Source organism: Ipomoea nil, unplaced genomic scaffold (assembly GCF_001879475.1).
Source record: "Ipomoea nil cultivar Tokyo-kokei standard unplaced genomic scaffold, Asagao_1.1 scaffold1034, whole genome shotgun sequence".
NCBI classification, from domain to species: domain Eukaryota; kingdom Viridiplantae; phylum Streptophyta; class Magnoliopsida; order Solanales; family Convolvulaceae; genus Ipomoea; species Ipomoea nil.
The window spans coordinates 2589928-2605984 of NW_017617462.1; the positions used below are offsets into that span (position 1 = coordinate 2589928).

At 37.0% G+C, this 16057-nt stretch overlaps 2 protein-coding genes and 1 long non-coding RNA gene across 3 annotated transcripts; 2 read left to right on the forward strand and 1 right to left on the reverse strand.

The window, feature by feature from the left end:
* Nucleotides 1–491: 491 nt before the first annotated feature.
* LOC109180784 (serine/threonine-protein phosphatase 7 long form homolog) lies at nt 492–1517 on the forward strand. The gene is made up of 2 exons (XM_019330483.1): nt 492–1330; nt 1514–1517. Exons 1-2 carry the CDS (start codon nt 492–494, stop codon nt 1515–1517), a joined length of 843 nt encoding a protein of 280 aa, XP_019186028.1.
* A 205-nt stretch (nt 1518–1722) lies between these two features.
* Nucleotides 1723–2733, forward strand: LOC109180705 (serine/threonine-protein phosphatase 7 long form homolog). The gene is made up of 2 exons (XM_019330412.1): nt 1723–2256; nt 2380–2733. The coding sequence occupies exons 1-2, from the start codon at nt 1723–1725 to the stop codon at nt 2704–2706; spliced, it is 861 nt and encodes a 286-aa protein (XP_019185957.1). The 3' UTR covers nt 2707–2733.
* LOC109180707 lies at nt 1785–3435 on the reverse strand. Its single transcript, XR_002054103.1, has 2 exons — nt 3308–3435; nt 1785–2212 (listed from the first exon to the last, which is right to left on the reverse strand). It is a non-coding gene; the product is annotated as an uncharacterized LOC109180707 (long non-coding RNA).
* Nucleotides 3436–16057: the final 12622 nt, after the last annotated feature.

A 16057-nucleotide genomic window follows, 5' to 3' on the forward strand; every position in this document is an offset into this window, starting at 1 on the left:
TTTCCTTCAAAAATTGAGAAGAAAGTCAGGGAAAATGATGATAAATAATATGAGAATAATAACATAAGGATAAAAGAAGTTATCCACTTATTTTCTTAAATATTGTTTTCATAAATTTTAAATTCAAAATTTTGTTTTTATTATTAATACAGGATACAGATATAACATCTAAATATACAAAAAATTTCATTAACAATAAATTTAATATATAAAAATTGAATTGTAAACATATAACTCGAATTTGAACTGAATAAATAAAATAAGATTGATAAATTATTTTTCACTAGTTCCTATCCTATCTCTATGTTCCTTTTCTTATATTTTCTCTTCCATTGTCTTCCCACATATGTTTTACCCATATAAACAACTAGTCCTGTTGTATTAGGGACATAGAATTACCTAAAATTTCTAGTTTCCATGTTTATTGTAGAGGTATATATAACAATGTTTATGTTTCAACACATTTTTTTTTTTGTTTGGCTTTGTAGAACATGGCACAACTTGAACCAGGTCCCATTTGCAATTCTGTTCTTAACCGACAACAGCTTCATAGATCTACTCGAGTTTGGGAAGGATCTCGTCGAATAAATAAATCCTTAAAGTGTTGCAGATATGATAGTTCATTTTGGAGTTCAAAAAACGAATTTGATGATAGGGTTATGAAGTACATTCAACTGGCAGGTTTTGATGGGTTGTCGAGATTGGAAAGGATACATTTGGATTGGTCTTTGATCACTGCAATGGTGGAGAGATGGCGCCCAGAAACTCATTGTTTCCAACTTCCATTTGGGGAAGTCACCATCACATTGCGAGATGTGGAGATTCTTTTAGGACTGCGCATTGATGGCATGCCAGTGACAACTGTCCAAATGAGAACAAAAGATGAATGGTCTGACATATGTCATGACCTCCTCGGCATTAGGCCTAACAGTAACTCAATTTCCGGCACCTCTCGTTTGGTAATGACATGTCTAAAGAACCCAACACCATTAACAGAGCATTCAACTGATGAAGACGTGCAACGCATGGCCCGACTACGTATTATGCAATTACTAGGTGGAACGTTATTTCCTGACAAGTCAAACAACATGGTGAGACTATGTTTCTTAGACCACATCAGAGATTTGCAAAGTGCCAACAACTACAGTTGGGGAAGTGCTGTTCTTGCTTTTTTGTATCGAAGCATGTGCAGGGCAGCCATGGATAATGCTACTCAAATTAGCGGTGCCCTCATTCTTCTTCAATTGTGGGTTTGGGAGCATATCACCTTATTCTCTCCGAACATACACTCCCTCCCTCAGGACCTAATAGATCGACCTAGAGCTGCTAGGTATATATGTATACTAATTTATTTCAAAATTATACTATTCCAAGACCATGTGTTAAAAAAAGTGGTCTAATAGGTACTGCTCATCAAAAAGGCAGGAACATAAAATTTTTAAAAAATAAAACAATTATATTAATTTATTTCAAAATTATACTAATCCAAAACCATGTTTCTACTTTCTGACAGGTAAAATTATTAGTCACTACACTCACTAGTAGAGTAGTAGGACCATATTTAATTTTCAAGGCAAAGCCATTGTACCATTAGTTGAGGCAAACTAACCACTACTTACTATGCTATTTGTAGGTGGTGTACTTCTAAAGAATTTGGCGATGTAGCCAGTCATGTATTAAAAGTTTACAGGGATCAACTTGACAATATGAAAGAGGACAGTCATGTATGTACCAAGATACTTATATTCTAATACACACAGTACTGAAACATGCAAACCACTTAATGTATTAATAATTCAATTGCATTTTCGAGTGCAGTTTAAATGGAGACCATATGAAAACGAGTTGGATGAGTTACCAGATTATTGCAAAGCAGGGAAGCACATCTGGATGACGAAGTCTCCTCTGATCATGTATGAGATTGTAGAGTGGCACTTACCGGACAGAGTTCTCCGCCAGTTTGGGAAGTTCAAGCAGCCACCCCCGGCCAACTTCGACACCGGAGTAGACTTGCACAAGATTGATGGGAGAGGGAAAAGGGGCACAGACTGGAGCACTAGGCACATGAAATACTTGTTTGAATGGGAAAGCCGAGAAGAAAATGTTGTGAATGCGGTGGCTGATGATGATAATGACCAAACGTGGTTAGAAGAATATGAGAGATGGTATAGCTTGATTGCACGTCGTGTCATTACCAACCCAGTCCACCGTCCTGAAAGAGGATTCATGCCTTTAGCGTCAAAGCTAGAACACTTGGTAAGTTAATACTAACATAATAATAATAATAAATTTGGCAAATCAGAATTCAATATATTGATTCTGAAGATATATTATTAGTCCAAGAAAAATTTAATTTGTTTGATCAATATATGCATGCAGGTGAGGGTTACGCATAAGATAAGTGGGATGGCCAGAGAGGGTTTGGAGAAAGCTGGAAATGCAGGTGAAGGCTATGCTGCCATTGAGGAAGCGTGTGTTAAAGCTTTGACCCTCATAGGGGAAGACAGGAGAGTTGAAACTCAACCCGATGACATCCTGCCACAGGGTGATGGTGGCAGTGATGATGATAATGATGGTGGTGCTCCGCCAAGGCGTGAGGCTCGCCGTGAGCGGCGCAGAGAGCCGGGAAACGACCCCCGGCCTAGAAGAGGTGGGAGGAGGAAGAAGGTTAGGGTGGATGAAGGTGAAGGTGCACCTCAGAATTGAGTTAGTAATAAATATTATATTGTGACCATAGCTTCTTAGCTTGTCTGTCTCTGATCTTCTTGTTTTGCTGATGAGGAAACACCAAAAACAATTATTGTTACTGACTTACAGGAATGAATGGTGTACTATAACATGTTTCTTTTGTGGCTGCAAATTGCTGGGTTTTTTCTAATGGCACTTGAATAGGGAAAAATGGAGGCTATATGGGAGAATTATATATGTTCACTTAAAACTTCAGTATCATTGAGGAGAATGGAAACGAATTCTGTCATGTTCTTGAGGTTAAATTTCAATTTTTTTTAGTTGTATGACATACTGGTCTGATCTGATCTACTCAAATTTTTTTAGTGTACAATCAACCTGCTCACCTTCTCCAATCAATAGACTTTTTCAATTATATAGATTACAAATTCCACATAAGACTTCTATCAAACACATGGTGGGATTGCTAATCAATAACAAAGAAAAAACAGAGAAAATTGGAGCAAATTAATCTGAACCTTCATAAACTGAAAAGAAAGTAATTTCTGATCCAACCAATAGTTCATTAAAATTAATGAGTGAAGGGGTTGGGATTAAAGAAATGAATTGAAGAAATAACCTGATATTGTTTGCGGCGTTATTGCGCACTTGTGTCGACTCCACACCCTTCTACTACTCTTCTTTCACTCTCCTTATGATGCAAGCAAAGGAAGAACAGAATTTTAGGGTGAAAAGACTAAAAAGAGATGTAAACACTTGTATGAGTTGTCTACGGGTCATATGTATACAAATAAAATTAAGGAATAAGGGTCAAATAGGCCACTGAACTGCACACCAAAAGTACAATCGTTATGCTATGGACCCGTGTCCAGCATGTATTGTGGACACGGTAACGGTGCCGTTAGTGGCACCGTTATCTTCCACAATTTTTTTTTTTTTAAATTTCAGATCGTTTCGTTATAGGAGTATATGTTCATAATTCCATAACTGTACATTCATACTTCAATAACTGTACATTCATAATTCCGTAACTGTACATTCATAATTCAATAATTGTAAATTCATAATTTTCGAAGCTCTATGTTCACATTTTTAGAGCTCTATGTTCATAATTTTATCACTATATGTTCATATTGTAAGTTCATAATGTCAGAACTCTGTGTTCATAATTCCATAACTGTACATTCATAATTCTACAACTGTACATTCATAATTCCCTAACTATACATTCATAATTTTCAAAACTCTATGTTCACAATTTTAGAGCTCTATGTTCATAATTTTATCATTATATGTTCATAATTGTAAGTTCATAATGTCAGAGCTCTGTGTTCATAATTCCATAACTTACATTCATAGTTCCATAACTGTACATTCATAATTCCGTAACTGTACATTCATAACTCCACAAACGAATAACGCCGTTAACGGCGAGACAAAATCAATTTTTTTTTTTGTTAAACTGGAATGCCGCGTTTTCCCTAAAAACAACGTCGTTTTGGACTCGTGTCCACAATGCATTGTGGACACGAGTCCAAAGCATAATTTGCGCCAAAAGTGAAATTAGGCCATCAAACTAAAAAAAAATAAATATAATTGGGTCCTTAAACCACACAAATTCATGCAATTAGGTCTAAAATGACATGTTTACATGATACTTTGCTGACGTGGAGGTTGCGATTTTTAAAAATAATTTTAAATAAAAAAGTTATATATATAAAAAAAGAACGGACGGAGACGAAATCGTCTCCGGCCGTCCTTAGTCTCCATGGCCAGAGAGACGAAGGTCCATGACTGGATGTAGTTTTTTTTTTTTTTTTTAAACAATGTAAAATGGTGGTAGAGACAATTTCTTATATTTATAAGAGATTTTTAACTTGACGTCAAAAATTATAAATACGTAATTAAATGAATTTGATATATTCTTAGTCATCCAGAAAAAAGAATCCTACCTCCTCTAGGTAGGATTTACTTTCCTTATGTTAGGAACAAGTATATTAGGTAGATTTTGATGATACATACCATACAGTTTGATAAATTTATATCCCCAATTATTTTTCATTTCTAGACTTGAATAAATTTTTCATGTAAATCTGAAAGGTCAACTTGTCGAATGAAATTTACTAACCAGAAAGTAAAAATACCGGAAAGTAAACCAAGTTTAATCAGTAACCTTAGAATAGTTAAGTCTTGGAAGGTTGTAACAGTAACTTCCGAAACGTCATTCTTCGAAAAGTCAAGGATCTATAAAGTTAAGATTCTAGAAGAGGAAGACTTTAAGATAGAAGAGTCAAGAACGAAGAATTGAAGACTAGAAGGCTAAATGGTCGAAAAGTGGAAGAACCAACCTTGACCAGAAAGAAAAACTAACCAAATAGTTAGTTGCTTTGAAAAGGTAAATGATTGACTTTCAAAGAAGTCAAGTACAAAAGGTTGCTAAGGTTTGATACGAAAAGTTAACTCCAAGAGGTGAAGAGTTACCTTCCGGATCAATTATTCAATCAGTCCTTGAACAAACAGTAAACAACCTCAAAAGTTAGAAGATGCAAGAAAAATGTTACCAAGGCTCAATAAATTATAGGTACACATCTTAAAGAAGATTAAGGTCAAGACAAAAAGTGCATATCAAAAAACAAGGAGCATACACAAAAAGTAAAGCAATGATTGGAAATCTAAACTAAAGCAACCTATCAAATAACCACTGGTCAATACAGTTGGGTAATAGACATTTGAATTTATTTCCTTCTAACGGAAAAATTCAAATGGGTCTATAAATACCTCCACGCAAATCAAAGGAGGTGATGGTCTTTTGAAAACACAACTATAAAAGTGCAAAACAAGCAAGCTTATAAGCAATAATCTAAAGTGACCATGTGAGAGAAAAGCAACAAACCAAGATCCAGATTCAGACTTTGGTGAAGAAAAAGAAGAAATCTCAAACGATGTTAATTAGTTGGAGAAGTGAACAATCACTGTGTTCAAACTGACATCCTCTACTGGATAGTAGGAAGAGACGGAATAACAATAAGTGTAATCTTGTGAAAAACTGGTCAGCTTTGTGTTCAAGGCTCAAGTGCTCTTTTATTATACTAAGTATCATAGTGCAATTCTTCTAGGAGTTTTAAGAGAAGAGTGGGGTAGGCTGAATTTTGGTCGAACCTCTATAAAATTCTCCACTCAATCTCTTTGCATACTGCATCTATTTTCAAACATAAATTCAACCAAACCTAATGTTTTAAAAAGAACAAATCATGTGCCGAATGTTAAGAGTCCCACATCTATAAAATAAGAGAAAACATATGGGTTTATAATAAGGTCATGAGTTAGATTAGCTAATTGGTTGAATTCAATCTTTTAGTGTGGTTTGGCCCATGCTCGCCTAATATATAGACCACGAACAACGGGATGAGTTGTCTACGGATCATCTGTATTTCTTTCCCTTATTATTGTTTCTCAAATTAAATTGTTTTTTTTTTTTGTATAAATAAAATTAATATATAAAAATATATCATTAAAAAATTCTAATTGAGATTTTTAAATGCTGTTCGTATTGATTTTTGGTTTATTTTTAATTAAATCTGTAGTTACATAAAATCTTTACTTTAATATAATGTATATGTAAATTAAAATTTGTTTTTACTAACATATAGAAGAAATATTATTAACTTAATACAGAGTAAATGAAAAAAGATTTGATGTATCAATAGTTTAGTGTTTATTACATGAAGATTTAGATTTATGATTATATAGAACAAATAGTATGAACATAGTACAACATATTGAATACTATTAAACATGACGCGTCTGTATTGAATGTTTATGTATATTAAGCTTTATTTTAAAAATATAGAATTAACATTATAGACTTACTATAGAGTAAATAGAAGTAGATATGATGTACCTGCAATTTAATTTTTATATACATTAAGGTTTATGTTTATGAACATATAAAACAAATTTTATCACTTGTACAAAAGAGAGAATACTCCTTATAAATTAGAGTTTTTGCCACCTTTATATATATATATATATATATATATATATATATATAAAGGTGATGTTTGGTTAAAATGTGTTCGATGACAGAATTGTAAATAAATAAATTAATAAGAAATCACAACCCTTTATAAACAAAGGGGACGTAGAAATGGATGAGTCCCTAACCTATGAAGAAAGACCGGTACGGATCCTCGACTATAAGACGAGAGACACAAGAAGGAAAAAGGTGAAACTAGTCAAAGTCTTGTGGTCCAAACATGACGTTATCTGACTCTCTTTAACCAAGGTAAAGACATTAAATTATAAGTGCATTTAGTAGACTTTACTTAAGTGGTTAGTTTTGACTAGTGCTATAAGTTGTGAAGTGTTAGTGTGAATTCAGAGATTCCTAAATTCCCTTGTATCCCAAGAAAAACTCTAAAGCCAAATCTTGAAATTCTTACCATCTTTTTGAAAGCTTTCGTTCTAAGAGAACCCGTCCGTTCATTCGAAGTTTCGAGGACGAAACTTCTTTTAAGGAGGGTAGAATGTGACAACCCAAAAATTTAATTTTATAAATTCGGTTTTAAGAAATTCCAAAATAGCCATTTTTCACTCTACCAAAATTTTTATGATGAGAACGGTGTTTGAATTAATTATTTTGAGCTACGTTTTAAATAAATTCAACACTGGGACTTATTCTATCTCTGAAATAATAAATTCTCGGGTACATTGCGTACCAAGTTTTTGACCCAAAAGTCAATCTGAGTGAAACCGGGAGAAATCTGAGAAACCTAAACCAAGTGGTTATCTAGAAAGTATTTTTGGAAAAATGTATTTTGACCCCCAAACTATTTAAAACTATATTTCTAGACCTTGGTCCATGTTGCATGGTATACCACAAGCTCCCATTCTCTTTTGTCTGATGCTTTTGCCCTCCACCAATCATGAGAGAATCTCCTAGGGTTTTACACCCTATAAAACCACACCTTTCCCTCATTGAATTCCTGATCTCATTCCCTTGCCTCTCCCAATCTTGTCTGCTAGAAGAAGAGAAAACCACACAGTAAGTTCCATCCTTCACCATTCATCTTCTCCATTGTTTTAGTGTCTTCTTTGCCTCCATTCTTTGAGTTCTTATAGGCTTAGATTGTTGTTGTTGTTTCGTGTGTTTAGGTGGTGAAGGAAGTGGTGGAAGTTGAGTGGAGGGGAGACTGAGATCCACACAAGAAGGAGAACAAGAAGAGGTATAACCCATGGACTCCCAACTAGCTTTATTTTGACTCTGTGAAGTCTAGATTGAAGTGAAAATGCTTAGAAACGCTAGATTATTGTTGTTGTTGAGCTATTAGTGATCTATTATTGATCTATGATTGTGTTGTTGAGGATTTGGGAGTGTTGGATTGCTCTTAGTTTGTTGCAGGTGAAGAAGAAACCCCTCTAGTGTATAAAGAGATTAACTGTATGTTTATTGATGTAAAGCACAACCTATATATAGTACATGGAGGAGTGAAGATAGAGGAAGTTACAACCAAATACAACTAGTCTATAGGAGCACAAATAGAATAAATAACAACTAAAGATATACTAGCCACATATTGGCTTAACACGCCCCCGCAAGATGGAGGATCCGTCGGAGACTCCAATCTTGGACCGAAGCTGAAGAAAGAGGCGACGGCCCAGTGACTTAGTAAGAAGATCGGCTAGTTGAGCTGAAGACGAAACGTGCCACACAACTAGTGTACCATTTGCAACTAAATCCTGGACAAAGTAGTAATCCAAGGCGAGATGCTTCATGCGGGAATGAAACACGGGATTTTTACAAACGTACATGGCGCTCAAGTTGTCACAAAACAGGACCAGAGGCTCAACCAGTCCCAATTTCAACTCTTGCAACAGATTTTTGACCCAGAGGACCTCAGCCGCTGCATTCGCCAGGGCCTGATACTCCGCCTCCGGGGACGATCGCGAGACAGACTTCTGACGCGTAGACTTCCAAGAGATTAGATTATCGCCTAGATACACCAGATATGCGGTAGTGGAACGACCCTCAGTGGACGGTCCACCCCAATATGATTCAGTGTATACCCGCAATGAAAGGGGCTGACCTGCACGTAGCAACAAACCATGACAAGCAGTTCCTTTTAGATACCGCAAGAGGCGTTTGGCGGCCTGCCAGTGTAACTCCGAGGGTGCATGCATGAACTGCGAAAGCCTGTTGACAACAAACACCACATCCGGACGTGTAATCACCAAGTACTGCATTAGACCAAGCAAGCGACGAAACTGAGTGGCATCAGTCGCAACATCGGACGGTCACAGCGGTACCAACTTCTCTAAAGCAGCCAGCGGTGTTGAAACATCCTTTGCACCATCCATCTTGAACTGCGTCAGTATGCCAGTAATATACTGACTTTGAGACAGAAAAATTCCACCACCATTAGGAATGACCTCCATGCCCAGGAAATGATGTAAAGTACCAAAATCTTTAAGGGCAAATTGTGCTGACAAAGACCCCACAAAACGATCAAGCCAGGTAGAGTTATTACCTGTCAACAAAATGTCATCGACATATACTCAAAAGTAGACAATTACACCTTTGGCGGAATAAACAAAAAGTGAAGCATCAGCTTGTGACTTAATTAACCCAGACCGCTGCAGGAACAAAGAGAGTTCCTGGTACCAGGCTCGTGGGGCCTGTTTAAGGCCATACAGAGCCTTCGTTAATTTGCAGATATGGGATGGATACAACGGATCAACGTAACCGGGCGGTTGGTTCATGTAGACTTCCTCATGTAAAGTCCCGTGCAAAAACGCGTTGTTGATGTCCATTTGGCGCAAACCCTAGTTGTTACTCAACGCAATAGTCAGAACCAACCTGATGGTGACCGGTTTCATAACCGGGCTATATGTCTCAAAGTAATCCCGGCCAGCAGTCTGTAAGAAGCCTTTGGCCACAAGGCATGCCTTGTACCGATCAACTGAGCCATCAGGTTTACGCTTTACACGGTAAACCTATTTACAACCATTGGGAACCCCAACACCGCGAGGAACCAGGCACCATGTTTTGTTACGTTGGAGTGCATTAAACTCTTCGTCCATAGCTTTCCTCCACCTAGCATCCTTCAAGGCCTGAGCGGTGGTAGATGGTTCTAAAGTGGGAGGTAAGGGATGCGCTATGGTGTGGTTGATAACATAGTCAGAATACCTGGGGTTAGGACGACGTGGTCTAGTGGAGCAACGCATCCCATCCTGTGACTCAGAGGCATCGGACGACGACTACTCGGGCTGACTGGGTAGTTGATCGGTTATAGTAACAGTGGGTGACGAACGACGGCTGGTTTGGTCATTTTCAGAGACAGTTGGATACGGTGTTGGAACTGGAGTCGGAACTGGTGTTGGAACTGGTGTTGGAACCGGTGTTGGAACGGGAGTTGGAACTGGACTCGGAACTGGAGTTGGAACTGGTGTTGGAACACCCACGAGCTATACCTGTGTAGACAAAGTAGACGACTTGCACAAGATACGTCGTGATTCAGAATCATGAGAATCAGAAGGTAAGCTATTAGATGACTTTTGCAAATCGTTATAAGGAAACACATAAGGCACAAATCTAACATGTCTAGACACATAAATGCGATTCGAACTGTAATGTAGACATTTATAACTGGATTGGGTGGTTGAATAGCCAAGGAAAATACATGGACGTGACCTCGGTTGTAGTTTCTTGGTGTTATAGGGACGCAACCAGGGAAAGCATAGGCAACCAAAGGGTTGTAACTTATCATAGTTGGGTTTTTGTTTGAACAAAACTTGATAAGGAGATTGATTACCTAATACCGGAGTTGGAAGTCGATTGATGAGATAGACGATAGCCTGAAATGCGTGAGACTAGAATGAAGAAGGCAAAGAAGCAGCGTGAAGGAGTGACATTCCATTTTCAACGACATGCCCGTGTCTCCGTTCAGCCATGCCATTATGCTCAGGTGTATGTGGAGGAGTCAAAAAATGCAAAATGCCATGAGCATTAAACATCGAAATTAATTTAATAAACTCCCCCCCCCCCCCCGCCCCCATTGTCAGAATAAACTGACACAATTGACAGACCAAAAAACTTCTCCACTAACCTTTTAAACTGAGGAAAAATCAAAGAAACATCAGACTTTCATTTTATAGGATATAACCAGACATACCTAGAGAAGTGATCAACAAATATAACATAATAAGCAAAGTCATCAATAGATTTTTCCGTCGGACCCCATACATCAGTGTAGAGCAGTTGTAGGGGCCTAGTGCTAACAAGTGTGCTTTGGAAAAAAGGTAATTTATGACTTTTGTATACATTGCATGATTGGCAGGAAAACTTATTTAGTGCTGACATAGATATGGGAACGTTGCAATGTTGCAACACACGATGCAACACCTTATTAGACGGATGGCCTAGACAATGGTGCCACTGGGAAATGCGAGATAGCTGCATGGAATTGGATGTAGGTTGACGCAGGAGAGGTGCATAATAGACACCATTAATGTTCGCCCCCCGTAGTAACGACATCCCCGTTCGAAGATCCTTCACAAGAAAGTGGGAATCAAAGAATTCCACTAACACTTGATTAGTTTTGCACAATTGCGATATGGATATTAAATTATTATGCAACTGTGGAACACGTAGGACATTTTGGAGAGTGAGAACGGAAGAAGGAGTGAGAATAGATGACTGACCAATGTGAGAGATGTTTAAAGAATTACCGTCGCCCAGTCGTATCCCATCAGGCCCATTATACTCGGTGAAAGTGTGCAAAGGAGACATATCTGGTGTGGCATGGTGAGACGCCCCGCTGTCAAACATCCACGGCATAGTCGCTCCCACAATAAAATTAGCTGCAGGTGACTGAGACTGAGGAAATGTAGAAGCCTGCACGGGAAACACATTATGGGCCTTTAAGAACCGGGCTAACTTACGGCAAACACGAGTTTCATGGCCAACAAGGTGACAAAATTGACACACAACACCAGGTCGAGTGTTGCTGTTGCGCGACCAATTCGGTCTATTATTGCCATACGTGTTGTTGGTGTTGTTGCGGGACCTCCGATCGGCAGTGGAGTGCTGATTATTGCGAGAAGCCGAAAGACCACGCTGGGAGGCATTGGCAGTAGCCAAAAGAGATTGGCGAGCATCATCAACTTCAGCCAACTGACGCTCATGATCTGTGAGCACATCGGCTAATTCTCCCAAAGAAATGGGTTTGTCACGGACACGAACGGCAGACACGATGGAGCTGTACTCGTCCCCTAGTTGTGTTAAAATGTACACAACCATGTCTTCATCAGAAATAGGGCATTGAGCCAGGGCGAGGTCGTCAGCTATTGAGCGCATGTCATTCAAAAAGGCGGTGACTCACCGATTACCCTTCGGATTTCTGGTAAGCTTGGCGTTGAGGGAAATGATCCGTCCTCGGGAGGCGCTAGCATAGTTAGCAACGAGCCGTTGCCCGGCATCACACGCAGTGGGTGTGGAAGCTATAAGAGGTTGTATGGTGTCTGAACAACTCCCAAGTAAAGCACTGGTAATTATCTGATCTTGGCGATACCAAGTCAAATGTGCTGGATACAGAGTTGTTTGTGCAGTATCATTGAATTTTGCTGGTTCTTTGATAGAACCATCGATGTATCCTAGGAGATTAAAGCCAACCAAGGTGGACTGAACTTGGCGTCTCCAGACAGGAAAGTTGAGGGGGGTGAGTTTGATAGGAAAATTAGACGGAGCATTGAGGTGAACAATGTCAATGGTGGTGGTAGCCATGTATATAAGACTTGCAAAAGATGAGAGGAAAAAAAAAAAACCCCTTAGGGAAATATGGCTCTTGATACCATGTAAAGAGATTAACTGTATGTTTATTGATGTAAAGCACAACCTATATATAGTACATGGAGGAGTGAAGATAGAGGAAGTTACAACCAAATACAACTAGTATATAGGAGCACAAATAGAATAAATAACAACTAAAGATATACTAGCCACATATTGGCTTAACATGGTGCACACTGTCTGTGCACCATACAAGTTCACGGAGCTAGCCAACGGCCCTAGTCAGAGACCGCTGGCTAGTTCCGTGGGGAGCCGGCCCTTAGGCACGGTTCTCAGCTAGAACCGTTGCCCAAGACCGCCGCTTGGCGGCGCTCCTCAAGCTCCGCCAGGCCAAGTCTATGTAGTGGTCGGGCCCTCTGTGGCTCAGCTACGTTTCGTTCGAACCGAGACTCACGAGTCCTTGAGGCTCGGACACTCGGGATCGTTACGACTCACTAGTAGAAGTTGATTTCGTTGAATTTGGAGTTGAAATGCTTAAATTACAGTAAAATTTGTGTTGAGAATTGTTATTGAAGTGCACTGTGTATGATTTACAGTGAAGAAAATTTGAAGTGTGTGAGTTTAGCTATTTGATTGAAAAGCATGATCAATATTTGATAAGTTTTGCTCGAATAGCATGCCTAAGTATCTATATTGATTTATTGAGAAACCTTGTCAAGAATGTGGGAATTTGATATGTTTAGAGCATGATTTCTATTTTATAATGAATGAGTTTATGAAGTATGAGTTGAGTTTAAGAGCATGAACAATACTTGCTAAGTGTTTGCTAAGAAGAATTACCGAGAATTGAGTTATGAGCATGAGTTAATACATTGTTTGCTTGATTTATAGTCAAAGAGAATTTGAGATATTCTATATCAGTAAAGAGCATGTTTAGCATATCATGAACTAAAGTGCCAAGTGGCTTTAAGTACGCCTAAGATCCATTTTATAAATCTATATCTATTTTGGAAAATCATTATCTAGTTGCATTGAGAAGTTGCATGATATTTGATTTCCAATTTGTGAGAAAAGAGAGTTATTGAGAAACTATGTGCATGAGATTGCATAAAAAGAATTGTTGCATAAGAAAGAAGTGCATGAGTTATATCTATATGTATCTAGTGTGAGTAATCCGAGGTTTTGAGAAGAAGCATGACTTTATATTGTCATTTATTGATTATCTTGATAACATGAGATTGCTTGTTAAAAGTTTAAGTATATCTTTATCCATCAGTTTGAGCATGAAGAATGTATTTTTCCATGATAAGTTGTATCTATGAAAGCATGAGTTTGTTGATGAATTAAATGTATGAGAAAGTATGCTTATATAATGAGTAGGTTGCAAGCATCTAGAAATTATTGTTGACTATGTTTAAGTGTTGTTAAAGTGATTAAGATTACTTGATCTAAGTGTACGTGGCAAATGTTTTCCAAAAGTATATGCTATAGTACTTTACAGGGTTGAGTGGCATTATACTTAGCTTCGTGCTAACAGGTTGTTTTTCTACTTGCTTGTTTGTTAACCCCTATTCAGGTGGGCCCAGTTCTTGAGCGCGATCGAGTTAGACTAGCTTAGCTTAGAGTGCTAGTTGTAGTCTAAACTCTTTTCAGTTATGTCTATTGAGACGTGGTTGTTAGATCTGTTTAGATGTTTTTGATGGTTTTGGACACCGGGGTTTTATTCCCCAAGATTTGGTTGAAGTTGTTTAAGCTTGACTTTAATTAGAACTTTTCCTTGCCTGTGTAATCACCACGTGTGGTGATTGTGGCGGTGACACCTCTTGCAGTTTGAATGTTAAGCTTTTAATGCTATCTTATTACTTTTTAGTATCTTTTTAAGTTAAGTCTTGTAATTAAGGTTTAAGAAAAGTGGGGTGTTACAGACATCCTCCGTCGTCTCTCCCTCGTTGTTGTCTATCCCTTGTCGTTGTTCCGCCATCGCTAACCTCATCCGCCATCTCCTCTCCTCCCCTCTCCTCTAAAAAAACCTCCATTGTCGTCGTCGTTCATGGTCTCACCATTGTTGTCGTTGTGACACCGCCACCCTCATCCCTCGTCACTATTCAACCATCTCCTCTCCTCTCCCTCATCGCTCACTGGTAAGCTCCCTATTTTTTATTATTTTATTATTTTATTTTTTATTGTAACAAATATGTGTTTTTATTATTATTTTATTAAATATAATATTTGTTGAAATTTTAAATTTTTATTTCAATTTTTTTAATTATTTTGTGGTTATTTTTTTTATTATATCTTAATATTTATAAAAATATTAATTTTGGTGATTATATATATGATTTTAAGGTAATTTTTTGTGATTATATATTAATGTGTGCATGCCCATTACTTTTGAATTTTTTTTTATTTTAAAATTTGGTGATTTTTAAGATGATTTTTAAAATTTAAGATGAGTTATTGTGATTAAATATTAATGTAGTGTTCATATACCTCTGAATTAAGAATTATTATTATTATTTTAATTTTAATTTTGGCATTTTAAGTTTTAAAATAGGTATTTTAATGAATTAGGCACTTGATGAAATATGTATCTAGATGATTTAGATAATTTAATTTGATTAGTTAGGTATATATTTTGATTATGAATTAGGTATTTTAATAAATTTTATATATATATATATATATATATATATATATATATATATATATATTGGATGCTTCAAGTAAGAACTCTTTGTTAGGTAGGAACCTAAGAACTAATTTAATCCATTCAAACTTGCTTAATCAATGGTCTAAATAATTAAATATTTTTATGTGCATCTTAATCATAATTAATTAAAAATGATATTACTGTAATTTTGTCCAGTTACCAATTAAAATTAAATATTATAGAATTCTTTCCAAGATTTTAGAATCATAAGAAATAAAGAAAAGAAAGGAGTCTTATTGATTTGTGAATCTGCATTCGTATGATTTGTGCACTTAAATTTTATATTATTTAAATAACATTACCGTTAATATTTGAGTGGCATTCAAATATTATCCTTATATTTACTATAGTGTTGTTTGGTTTCATGTGAATCTGCAGTCGTATAATTGTGTCCTACTTCTTAACGTCCATTCTAGTAGACCAACGCCACCCACTAACACAAGTCACCAACTAATATTTTGACACACCCTTAACAACTTGTCTTTTTAGTTAATGTATTGAATGAACAGCCTCAAGATCAGGAAATACATTATCGATGAAATCAAATCCTGACTATTGTCACTGAACGGATCTGTCAATGAATCTTCAAACACGCAATCTAGTAGTACAGACGTGCACTTAGGTTTATCTATGTGTGACATAATGTGTAAAAATTTTGAGAGTTCAATTCCAAAGAAACTAGGATGATGTTATACCTTTCGGGAAAATGATTGTGCCATGACGTACTGACTGAGAGCGGCACATGCATACTGCCAAAGACGAAACTAAAGTTGGTGTGCACATGGGTTAAGAGCGGCATAATATTATTATTATTATTATTATTATTATTATTATTATTATTATTATTATTATTATTATTATTACTATTATTA

Coding starts and splice junctions, on each gene's coding strand:
- LOC109180784 (XM_019330483.1), top strand. CDS start 492: ATGGCACAACTTGAACCAGGTCCCATTTGCAATTCTGTTCTTAACCGA.
- LOC109180705 (XM_019330412.1), top strand. CDS start 1,723: ATGTATGTACCAAGATACTTATATTCTAATACACACAGTACTGAAACA. Junction 2,257..2,379: donor CGTCAAAGCTAGAACACTTG/GTAAGTTAATAC, acceptor ATATGCATGCAG/GTGAGGGTTACGCATAAGAT.